Source organism: Chrysemys picta, chromosome 4, assembly GCF_011386835.1.
Source record: "Chrysemys picta bellii isolate R12L10 chromosome 4, ASM1138683v2, whole genome shotgun sequence".
NCBI classification, from domain to species: Eukaryota; Metazoa; Chordata; order Testudines; family Emydidae; genus Chrysemys; species Chrysemys picta.
The window spans coordinates 22,638,454-22,650,451 of record NC_088794.1 but is presented as its reverse complement, the minus strand read 5'-3'; the positions used below and the strand labels follow the sequence as shown (position 1 = coordinate 22,650,451).

The window sequence follows — 11,998 nt, the reverse complement described above, 5'->3', positions numbered from 1 at the left end:
TGGACACACTCCAGAGCGGGTTTACTTAGGCCTAGGGCATGTTGGTGTTTTTTTTTTTTTCTTGTTGCTTTGAGCAACCCCCTAAGACCAGCGTATGAAGTAGAATTCTAGAGACAGCCACTTCCAGCCCAGCGTGGCTGGGAAGAACCATGTCTTATACCCTAATATACTGTCTATAAAACACCTTCCTCTTGAAAGGTTGCGAGAAAAAGATCAAAATGTTCCAGGCTGGACTGCAAGGATTTATGAGACACAGAGAAGGCCGTATTGTTATGTACGAAGGCTCTACGGGCTATGGAAAAAGTCGGTTAATTGCTGAAATAGACTACCTAGCCAGAGAGGAAAATCATAGGTCAGTTCTCTTAACTTTGCTTCGTAGCATCCCTATTCCAGTCTTGGGTCACCACACAGTTCTGCAAAGGCTCCTCAGTCCTGACTCGGTCATCCTAGACATAATACACCCCTTAGCATAATGCAGGGTCTTATCTATGTGTAGTTAGAGAATTATCTTAACCTCATAGGCAATTGTTTTTGAGTTTCAGGGGAAGATATTTACTAGGGTGTTTTTGTCTCTCCCAGAGCCTCTTCCCCACAACAATCTCATCCACGGAGCCAGATCAACCCTTCCAGTGGGTGTCATGAACGATGGTTGCAATATGTATTCATCATGATACCACCGCAGTCATTCAGTGTAACCACTTACTCAGTGGCTCTCAGCGAGCCGCCGTGTGAGCTCAGGCTGGAGTGCTTGAGCACATGTCCAGTGACAAAATGCCACGTGAAGCACCTTCACTTGTATCTGCATCTCACCAGTGAGGGCTCTGTTATCATGGATAAAATACCATCCCCATCCCCTCAAGGAGCCAGCACTGGAGGAGAGGGTAATTCAGCTGCCAGTCATGCTAGTGATCCCATCATGTGATCTCCCACATCTATTTGTCCTGTAGTTTAGGTGGGCTTCTTTTCATTCCCTGTGGCTGCTTCTGCAGGCAGAATTGCTCCCTATGTCAGCAAAAAACAGACACGAATAGCAGGACGTGCTGCGTATGAAATCAAGAGTGAATGTTTTCCCCAAAAAAACAGCTCCAAATCTGAACACACAAATCAGGGGCTTGATGCAGGAATCGGTGGGTGAAATTCTCTGGCCTGCGTGCTGTTAACGCTATGTTTTATAGTTATAGGCAGACCAGATGATCATAATGGTTCCTTCAGGGTTTAAAATCTCTGGATCACCACCATCATGTGGCGTACTGTGTTGGGTGTGGCTAGCTTGCCCGTATACCACTCAAGAGGCTGCATCTCCCCTGCCCTCCCGACACAGTTTCTGTCAGACACTTCTAATCAGGGTTGGGGCAGGTCTCTAAGAAGCAGCTTCACAAGCTGCTCAGAGGACCCTCTATAGAATGAGGCCTTTGAATCTGTGTTCGTACAGCACCTAGCACAATGGGCCGTGACTGGGGTTCCTTGGTGCTACCATGATACAAATAATAATAATGATTTTCAACACAGGGTAATAGCACTAGAGCTGTCCAAAGTAGATATCCAGGAGTCCTTCTATGCTATCCGGTCACTTAAGGCCATAGTCTTTGGGATCGATGCCTGTAGACCTTATAAGAGACAAGACATCCTCCAAAGCAAGCTCACTGGGCTGTGGGATGAGATCTTCTACTGCCTCCTCCATAACCAGTTCCTTGTGAAGGTAATGGAGAAAGCACCTGCTCTCTGGGAGAAGAGCCAGTGTGGTGTAACCACTTTGTGCATGAGCCAGTTACAAGGAGCAAGGTTCAGTTGATTCCTTCATTTTTGTCAGGCTCATGTCTCAGCATCATTCATCTTTGCCTTGAATTTCATTGGCAGAAATGTCAAAATTGTGGCCAGGATCAAATTTCCAAATAATCAGAAAGCCAAGACGTTTTCACTGTTCTACATGGGACTTGACCGGTACTTGGATACGGCTACTAAATTTCCCTGAATTTGTCTGGAGCATCCAGTGAGATCAAAGAATTCAAAACCCCCTTGATGCGCTGTGAGCTCGGAATTAGGCAACCTTCTGTTCACCTTTGCCTGAGATTACCCTCATTGCCGTTATGATGCCAGCTCACTGAGGCTAAATCTTACTCTGTGGGCACAGCTCCTACCCCTTTCAGAGCATTGGAGGAGACCTGGTGAGGAGAAATTCAACAAATTTTCCATCCAATCCCTTACTTTGGGGGGGAGTAATCCAACCCAAGGCAAATGGGTGTGAGGGAGGGAGTTCAAAGCATGCAGAAGCATCTCCTTGCTGATTCCATCATTGTGTGCCGTTGACGGACAGCGGCGATGTCACTGGTGGGTGATGACTTTTGTGATGTGGATAACTGCCCACTAAGTATTGGACTAAGATCCAGCAAATGCATGTAATGTAGTTCACCAAACAGTGGCCAGATGGGAACATCATAGTGACATGGGTCAAATTCAAGCCATTGGCCTAGAAAGCAAAGGGTTCCATTGGGTGTCCCAGGACAAATCCTGAGCCATTAAGTCTCCACAGGGAAAGGTTTATTAAAAAAAAAAAAAAAAAAAAAGTGACGAGCAATGTATGTAGGCCTTGCTGCACTGGAAATTTCTTCTTGGCTGCTTTTCTGCTAATGTGCATTAACTCCAAAGCATGCTATGTCTCTTGCTAACTATCCTGGTGTCTTCCTGACCAGTTCCCCATGTCAGCTGAGGTTTCTCACATGGACAATGAGACAAAGCAAAAAGAAGAGGAAATGCTTTTCCTTAGAGTCCTGTGGAAGGTGAGTGAACTTCATCACCAGATAAATGGGGTGAACAGACATCCCAAACTAGGTACAAGTGAGTGGTTGGGCTTGCAGGTGTTAAACCGTGCCCTGGATAGGTCATCAACTGTGTGGATAGAACATGGGTTGAGCATCTATTGCTTGAGTGTAGATCCAGCTCTGCCACCTATGGCTGTAGAAGGTTCATCAACCTCTGTATGTGGCGCAGCCCACCACTAGAGGGTACAGAGCACCACCTTGAGTGGGTTACAAAGGCACGGCTAGCAAACAGCTTTACTTTAATGGGCTGAGATGACCATCCACTAGGACTATCTTCCCCAAAGACTCAATACGGGTGTCTTCCCTGAACCTGAGATGCTTTGTGGAGGCCCTTCCTGAATACATGGGCTGGGATTTTCAAAAGCAGCTGTGTGTCTTAGGAGCACAAGTCCTGTTGGAAGTCACTGGGATTCGTGTTCCTAAATCAGCCGGGTGCTCTTGAAAATCACCTCGCATAGCGCTTGTTCCTGCCTTGAAAACTGGTCAGATTTTCTGACTTGGAGCTTCCCCCACTCAAGATAAAAAGGTTCAGCTCCTTACCAGTTAAATGCTGGGTTAGAAATATGAGGCCAGATCCTCACCTGGTTTAACCTCAACATCGACTTCAACAGAGCTACGCTGATTTACACTAACCGAGGAAGTAGCTTGAGGAGTTTTAACATTCAGGCTCAACGGGTGCAAGGGGGAATCAGTGGAGAGTTGAATTGATGTCAATTAAAAATACCCAACTTAAAGAAATGAAGCAAACCCCTGTCTGGTCTGTCCTGGCTCTTTTTCTCTCCACTTGAAGCCTGGCCTAACACACTGGTCTCATCCCTTTTCTTTTTCAGGCAGTGGAAGAAGCAACACTGATTTTCATCATCGATGAAGCCCAGTACATCGATGCTGCCTCCTGGGATTTTTTGGCAAAACTTCTCTCGAGTGTCCCCATCTTTATAGTCCTGTCATTGTCTCCCTTTGCCTCCAAAGAGCTGCTCCCTTGTGCTTCTGCCCAAGGCATCACGAAGAGCCCCAAGACCGCTGGTGTTGTCCTCCAGGAGCTGGAGCCTTCCAAACTCTTGGAGATGGCCCATTAGGCCCTTGGAGTGGTTAGCATTCCCAGAGAGATGGAAACATAAGTGCCCTTATCACTTGACTAATCTGCATTAGCAAGTGGAGAGGAACAAGTCCACCAGGGAGGGACATCAAGCCTTAAGGGCCATGAATACAGAAGAACAGAAGGGTCATAGCCCACACACGCACACACACAGGGATTCAATGATTTGGCCCATGCCACACAGCAAATCCCTGGTCAAACTGGGAATAGAATCCAGAAGTCCTTACTCCCTGCCCCTGCTCTACACTCTAGCCAGCACTGTTTAAAGTATGCCCTGGTATTGTTACTGATTTGGGTCTTGATTCAGGAAAGCATTTAAGCACATTTTTGTTGCATGTGATTAAATCCCATCAACTGCAATGGGACTTAACTACCCGCTTACATGGTTTCCTGAATCCAAATTTAATTTGAAAACCCTTTTCAGCTCGCCAGCTAAACCAGACAAACAATTTAGGGCAATCCTTCACCTCGTGAGGATTTCCTATTCCATTTGTTCCTTCCACTTCTGGACCAGTTGCTCATTCCAGGGTCTTGGTCTTTACTGCTTAGCTTTCCCTCCCGATAATCGATGCATCATAAATGGGAAAAAAAAAGATAAACGAAATCAGCTATTTAAAAATATATTAAATGTGCTAAATTCCATATTACCACTGAGAAGCTGCTTGCGTCAGTAAGTGTTGGGCTTTCTCCTTTCTTTAGATTCCTCATACAAAGAAGCTCTGGGGTCCCATTGTACTGTGAAGCTTTACTGACGGACCTCCATGCTAATGAGGTTCTTGAGTTTTATCACATCCCAGAGGAGGAGAAGGAAGAGGATGAGTGGGATAACCTGTCTAGTACGATTCACCTTCTTAACTCATCTAAATCCCATAGCTCTGTTCCCAGCCAGAGGACTCAGAATTCCAGTTTACATCTCTATTTCATATTAGCTGGATCTTGGGGGATATGGAACAGGTCTGGATGATTTAGGGTCTGGCTAATGGAACAGAGAGCCTTTCCCTCTGCCTCTAGTTCAAAGCCAGCCCTGTGGCTAACAGAATAGAGAGCTTTTCACTTCTATGTTACCACCTTCATGCTCACGTCCTTCATATGCTACCGGAAGTCACCTAGATACTATGGTGAGGACAGTATAAGAACCTCCATAGAATAGAATAAGACCTAGCTCTTCTATAGCACTTTTCATCTGTAGCTCTCAAAGCATTTTACAAAGTTCAGTATCATTATCCCCACTTTACAGGTGGGGAAACTGAGACGCAGAACAGGAAGTGACTTGCCCAAAGTCACCCAGCAGGCTAGTGGCAGAGCTGGGAACAGAATCCGGGTTTCACAGTCCTCATCCAGTGAGCTATTCACAAGGATACACATAGAATAGAATAGATTATGGGGTTCTCCTTTACCTGTAGCCTGCTCACTCTGAATCAATCCTACCCAGAACCAGAAATCCAATCTTGGCTGAAAGGAAACTTCTTTAACTCACGGTGCCACCAACTTTTTAAAAACATTAATGCTCATAACATTTCACTTGGGGATGATCTAACAACAGATCCGGTCAACTCTGTCTTCAGTTGAACTTTCTTTTGGGTCTGGACTTTGGTGCAGGAGCTGTTCTCAGTGAAGAGGAGGTGATAGATGATGCAGCGCTTCCAGCGACCTGGAAGCGCTTCCGTTGCTTAGAGAGGGGAAAAACAGCTCCTTTAGTGTGGCCTGGTGTGGATGTGATTCACCTGAGGCGATGTGGCTTGTAGGGAGATACAAAATAGCATGTCAGCAAAAGCTATCGAGGGTGTTTAGAAACTAGACTGACACCAGATCTATCAGTCCCTGTATCCAAGTGCTCGCAGTTTGCATTTTCTGGCAGATGGAATAAACGCTGAGGAAAGAAAGATGAGTTTTACAGAGACCTTTCTAATACCTATAGTGCAGAAAACTAAATAAACCAGCACAAATTCTTTAGCTCTCACTAGCTCATGGTTTAATTTTTATATATTTTTTTAAATGAGCTCAAACTGTGCAGTTGTAAAATGTTTCCAAATGATTCCTTCTCTCCATGCAGCCAGTGCCGTCAAATCGATACCCTACAGAGCGCCTCTAGTCTCCTCCAAGGAAAACAAAAAGCTTTACATTTGTACCATCTGGAAGGATGTGGACCTGGACACCATTCTACTCCCGGCGAGGCTGAAAGGTGAGCAGCTGATCGGCTGGTGCTCAGTGTCTCTCTTCAGAGGCAGCGGTCAAAGAGAAACGAAAAAGGCCTGGGGAGCTGAATGCCGCCGTGCAGGTCTGAGACCCAGAGCTCATCACGGAGGAGGGCTAAAGACTCTGGGAACTCTGTTAGATCGAGCTGGTGTGGAGCTTTCAATAAAAGGGGTATCTACTGCGTTCTCCAGTGGTGCTTTTTGGATTCACAATCCAAATCAAGCTCCATTCTTTCCGCTTATTTATCTATCTAGGTACTCATGCAGCCTCATTGCCACAGTATCTTTGCCTTATGATCTGGAGTGTATTTTTCACAGCTCCCCTGTGAGCTAGGGAAATATTATTCCTGCATTACATATGGGGACCTGAGGCACAGAGAAAGGTAAGTGACTTGCCTTATGCTTCATGTCACACAGGAGGTCTGTGACAGGGAACTGAGCCTGAGTCTCCTGAGTCACAACCTAATGCCTTATCCACTGGGTTCGCGTCCAAATGGACTTGAATGATTGGTTACAAATGTACCTTGAACCCACCTGAAGTCAGTGCAAAATTGCACTCTGGGATTTCCTTTTGGTTGCCCAAGGCAACAGTGTTCACAAACCGTGTTGCCCTAAGGCACAGAGGGGGCTCCCTCAGTGTATTAATTTGTACAGAAAAAAGAGATCAGGGATCCAAACAGGATTCTGCTACTTTCCTGGAATGGACTCAGGCTAAAGACTAGAGGGTCCATAATATATGGAATCGCAGTCCTTATACAGGCATCTATTGTACAAAACAAATAGGAGTGAGCAGGCTTCCACAGAGCTCGCGCTCCAGTTTCATTTGGCTTTGTTTACCAGGGACCACACTCTGGGCCTGATTCACTTATGCCAATCACTGAAATCAGTGGAGTTATACTGATCTAAAATGAGCATGCGTGGGAAGGGAGAATCATTGTCTGGAACTCTATGCAACATCCCAGAAATCGCGAGCAACTGAATAATATCCTGCGAGTTAATATATTCACAGGAGGAAGTTATTGACTGATTGACTTCTTTGTCTGCAGAGATTGCTGTGGCCCAGTTGGACAGCTTGGGCCCCTCTGAGCAGATGGCAGTTAAATGTGCAGCTGTCATTGGCCATACGTTTACTCCAGAGCTGCTGCTGTACCTCCTCCCGGAGTGGACAAACAAGAAGATGGAGGAGACACTCTTGAGCCTGATCAATTCCCACGTGTTTGAGTGTTTTGGAAAAGAAGCCAGGGCTACGCAGGCAGTAGGTTCCCGCCATTTACACACACATCTGGACCCCTGGACGATGCAAACCCTGGGGCCAGAGGAGTCTGAAGGTGAGCAGGGTTTTTAGTTTCCAGGGAACACTGGGGGTTCTGGGAACTCCTTTGTTCCTCTTTCTTTTGGCCATATCTCAGAAATGATGGGCTGATGTCACGTTCTTTTGTCCCTGTGTGCCTGAGCCAATGCCCGTTCAAGTCAATGAGAGTATTTCCTTCCATTACTTTTGTTGGAGTTTGGATCCGGCCCTGTGTACATAGTCACTGCCAGTGATGGCAGTTGAAATGGTGTCCCTAGCCTCTGTCTGTCAGAGGATGGAGATGGATGGCAGGAGAGAGATCACTTGATCATTACCTGTTAGGTTCACTCTCTCTGGGGCACCTGGCATTGGCCACTGTCGGTAGACAGGATATTGGGTTAGATGGACCTTTGTTCTGACCCAGTATGGCTGTTCTTATATTCACCTAATATTTTGTATTCATAAGTGCTGGGGAAAGTACTCCCTGGGAGGCTTAGGAGAATTTTGCATGAGGCTCTACAGCCATCGTAATCACATTGGTTCTGCTTTATTATTATTTCTTTATACTGCTCCCTAGATGTGTAAAACATTTCTATAAACAAGTAAAAAATGACAGGTCCCTGCCCAGAAGAACGGCCAGTCTAAGTGGTTTCCAGTCAGATAAATCTGATGCAATAATGCGATAAAGGAATCATTGCTGCTTTCCAGATGTCAGGGCCGCTGCTCCTAGCTTCAGGCTGCAAGAGGAGCTGGGGATGTTGCAGCAGAATCAAGCAATGCGGTTCTGCACTCCCCTGCTGCGGGAAGGGGCCTATGAGCTGTGGCTGGGGGATCAGAAGAAGGCCCTGCACCTCAAATGTGCCACCTTCCTGGAGCACAAGGCTCACAAATGCAGAAGCTGTGGTGGAAGTGATTTCATATCCTTCCACCGCTATGCCCTGGACACCGAGATGAGCAATATAGACTCTTTGCTGGGACAGGGCAGTAAGACGGAGGGCACGGTCTTTCTGGTGCTTTCTGAAGAAACTAGGAAGAGGCTTCAGACAAGCTTAGCATAAGGTAAACTGAAGTTCTTATTGAAACCCAGACAGTGGAGCTCCAGAGGAAATAGCATAGGGGCACTGACAACGCATTGCAGGGTGTTCACATTTTAGGGTTGTGCATTTCTGGAGGCTGTAGTTCACACTAGTGCATGGGATATCCTGTAAGAGGATGAAGATGATACCTGCAGTCTCTGGAGCATAACATGGCAGTGTGTTGAATGATTGCCCCAGTGTCTTGAAAACTCCTGTCCCTTACATCCTGCAAGGTGCTGCTTCTCTATCTGATATTTCCAGTTTTGGAAACTCTGCAAATGTGTTTCCTATTTCTGTCAAATAAATGACAAACTGGGAAGACTAGTGATACATTAGCCAGCCTGAAATCTGCATTGCAACCCAGATGGCCAATACAAAACTAGGTCACCTGACTGGCAGACTGTGTCAGGCTTATCTGATGCCATGTCTGGTTTCTAATATATCAAATATCGAGATGCTTCTTGTATCCAGGTCAGAGCATTCTTGGATGCAGTTCCAGTGCTGAACATTACATAAGGGGATAGAGGAACCACAGACAGATTCCTAACTTACCAAACACACAGATCTAAAATAAAGTTCCAGCTTATGTGTTTGCAGTAGGCAAACCCAGTCACTAGTGCAACTCCAGTTTCTGTTTGCGGGAAGATAACGATGCCTGTGTAAAGCATTTCAGATTCAGAAGTTTTGTCTCATCTGTTTCAGATGCAGCAGAGAGGACCGATGCCCCTCTGGGGCAGGAACTCGCCATAGAAACTCCCATGGCCTCATGTGAAGGTAAAACTTCTTTGGCTGTCCAGCTGGGAACGTAGTTAGAATGAGGGCGGCTTTGAAAGGGGGACATAGAGAGAGAGAGAGGAGCCTGTCTGTTGTTATGGCTGTGAGAGTACTTACCTGGCTATCATTACCCCAGTATCTGAGTGCCTCGTGATTTTCAATTGTAGTTATCCTCACAGCAGATGGGGGACTAAAGCAGAGAGTCTAAGTGACTTGCACAAGGTGTGACCCTCTCCTTGGATGCCCAGAATCTTAAGCCACTGTGTTACCCCTCTGCCTCAGCAAGAGAGTGGTTTGCTGGAGCACAAACTGTGTGTCAGCTCCTTGCCACACCAGTCTGTCCGTCTCACCAGCAAACTCCTTGAGACTCTGCTAGTCTAAACCTTGCCTTGCAGGTGAACCCAGTTCCCAACTTTTCCAGAGACATCTGTCCATAATGTCCAGTCCCTCTCGCTGGACACTCACAGCAATTTTACAGACTTAATTGTTGATATATAATTTAAACAAAGGCATCACGTCATATCCACCTCTGGGGTGGAACCTGTCAGCTGTTTAACAGCGCACAGGAACACAGCACAACAGTTTAGCTGAGGAAGTGAAGGATATCCGATCCTAAACCACAAAGTAAATTTTGGAAGCTAGAACAGATTCATTTAACCCTTTTTTTTTTTTTAACTTCCTTTTCAGATAATTTACAGTGCAGGGCAAAATCAGCCATGAATAAACAGGTGTTGCCAGACGATCATCTCCGGTATGGTAGGGGGGATCTTTGATCACCTGGGTTCTTAAAGAGCATGTTAATTCCTTGGGAATGGGTTGCTCACAGGACTGGGACTGGAAATGGGATAACAGAACTTTTCAGTTCCAAGCCATTAGTTCAGATCTGGCTCAGCTAGGATCTAATCCAAAACCCATCAAAATTAATGGGCAGACTCCTATTGACTTCAGTGAATTTAGGATCAGGCCCTTGGTCAGTGATAAAAAGTTATTGCTGTTTTTTGCAAGGATATTGCACAATTATTAGACAGGGTTCAGAGAAGGGTGACAGGAATGATTAAGGGCCTGGCAAAACTCTCATATGAAGTGAGATTGAACAGACGGGGATCAAGAGGGGACATCATAAACGCATATCAAGTAATCGATGGTCTAGAGAAGGCAGATTGGGAGTTTCTGTTCTTCCTTCTCATTGCACAAGAACAAGGGGACATTCAACGAAAAAAAAAAAAAACGTTTTCACCCAATGCGTAACTGGAACTCATAGCTATAGGAAGTCACAGAGGCCAAGAGTTTAGCAAGATTCATAAAGGGCGCGGACATTTATATGAGTAGCAAGAGCGTCCGGAGTTATAACAGTTAATGCTAACAAACTTAGGAAGGGGATAAACCTCATGCTTTAGCCAATCTCTGTCTATGAGAGACCAGGATGAGAACTAGTGGGGGGAGCAGATTATCCCACATCTGCCTGCTGTGGGGTTCTGACACCTTCTGGAGACATATAACCTGCTGGCTGCTATTGCAGACCTGATACTGGACATGGTTTGGTCCAGTCTGGAAACGCCTATGTTGCAGTTCTTGATTGCTGTTCGGGAGCCTGTGTACAGTGGATTTTTGATAGTGGTATAAATGCTTTATACTGGATTTTCTATCTAGTTAGGTCTGGCCCCCACCACTATAGTATCTGGGCACCTTATTAACCTCACAGCAGCCTGTGAGGTACAGCATTATTATTATCCCCATTTTACAGTTGGGGAAATGGAGGCACTTGCCCAAGGTCACACAGGCAGGCAGTGGCAGAGCAGGGAATTGAACCTGGTTCTCCTGAATCCTAGTCACATGTCTTAACTGCAAGCCGATCCTTCCTCAGTTGGTGGGTGATGCCAGACAACTTGGGGATTTTTATGTCAATTTAAAGGAAATGAAATTTTTTTTCAGTTAAATTTTGAGTGTTTAATATTTTCTGCAGTAGGGGCGCCCCCAACGCCTGTGTGGATACTGGGGACTGGGCCCTGATGGGATCATCCCCAGGGGATCCTTTAGCGATATTCAACTTGGGCTACAGCGGGCTTGCCCTCTCTTCTCTCTCACCATAGAGTTGAACAGGAGTTCCTGGACAGAGTGGACAAGATGATTAAGTGCCATAAACATGGCGAAGAGGAAGCCACAAACCTGGCACCCTGTGAATGTGGAGAGAGAGTGGAGTAGGAGGTCTCTGCCCTAGCCCGCCATTGCCTGATGGTGAAAGACAGAACCAGGGCTTTTTATTATCTGCTGGAGTCTGCAGCTGCTTCCTTATATTTATCCAACAATTATATGGTGAGTTGGCCTCCATATGTTCCTGCATCTCTAGCTGATCTAACCCTAAAGCTGGCGCTGGGTAAGTTTCCTCTGGCTAATAAGTGGGGGGAGGGGAGGGTCAGAGTTGTGTGCTCTGGGCAGGCGATGGCCCAGCCTCTCACTGTATCTCTCTGTGTTTGCTTGAGGCATACGTGTATTTGAAGAAAGCAAGTGGCCTACAGGAATTGTCAGCATTGGCAGTGTTCCCTTGTCTGAAGAGACCTAAACTGAAGATCAACCAGTTTGAGGAAGCCACTTTCTGTAGCCTCAGGGGAGAGGTCAGAAGCCAGGTAGATGCTGGAGGATGTCCAAAGATGATATGGTTCATGGGGTTTCTGACTCTTGCTCTCTGCCTTTCCCATGAGCCCCAACTCCTGTGCAAACCGCTCAAGGTTCTACCACCCATCTATCTC

At 46.2% G+C, this 11,998-nt stretch overlaps 1 protein-coding gene across 1 annotated transcript; it reads left to right on the top strand.

Moving 5' to 3' along the window:
* Nucleotide 1: 1 nt before the first annotated feature.
* LOC112060395 (adenylate cyclase type 10-like) lies at nt 2-11,869 on the top strand. Its single transcript, XM_065591617.1, has 6 exons — nt 2-2,777; nt 3,650-6,097; nt 7,157-7,438; nt 9,180-9,251; nt 9,939-10,002; nt 11,342-11,869. The coding sequence occupies exons 2-6, from the start codon at nt 5,911-5,913 to the stop codon at nt 11,451-11,453; spliced, it is 717 nt and encodes a 238-aa protein (XP_065447689.1). The 5' UTR covers nt 2-2,777; nt 3,650-5,910; the 3' UTR covers nt 11,454-11,869.
* Nucleotides 11,870-11,998: the final 129 nt, after the last annotated feature.

Excerpts from the sequence above, each read along its gene's own strand:
- LOC112060395 (XM_065591617.1), top strand. The coding sequence starts at position 5,911 with ATGAGCTCAAACTGTGCAGTTGTAAAATGTTTCCAAATGATTCCTTCT. Across the intron at positions 9,252-9,938 it reads TCCCATGGCCTCATGTGAAG|ATAATTTACAGTGCAGGGCA; the intron begins GTAAAACTTCTT and ends CTTCCTTTTCAG. Across the intron at positions 10,003-11,341 it reads TTGCCAGACGATCATCTCCG|AGTTGAACAGGAGTTCCTGG; the intron begins GTATGGTAGGGG and ends CTCTCACCATAG.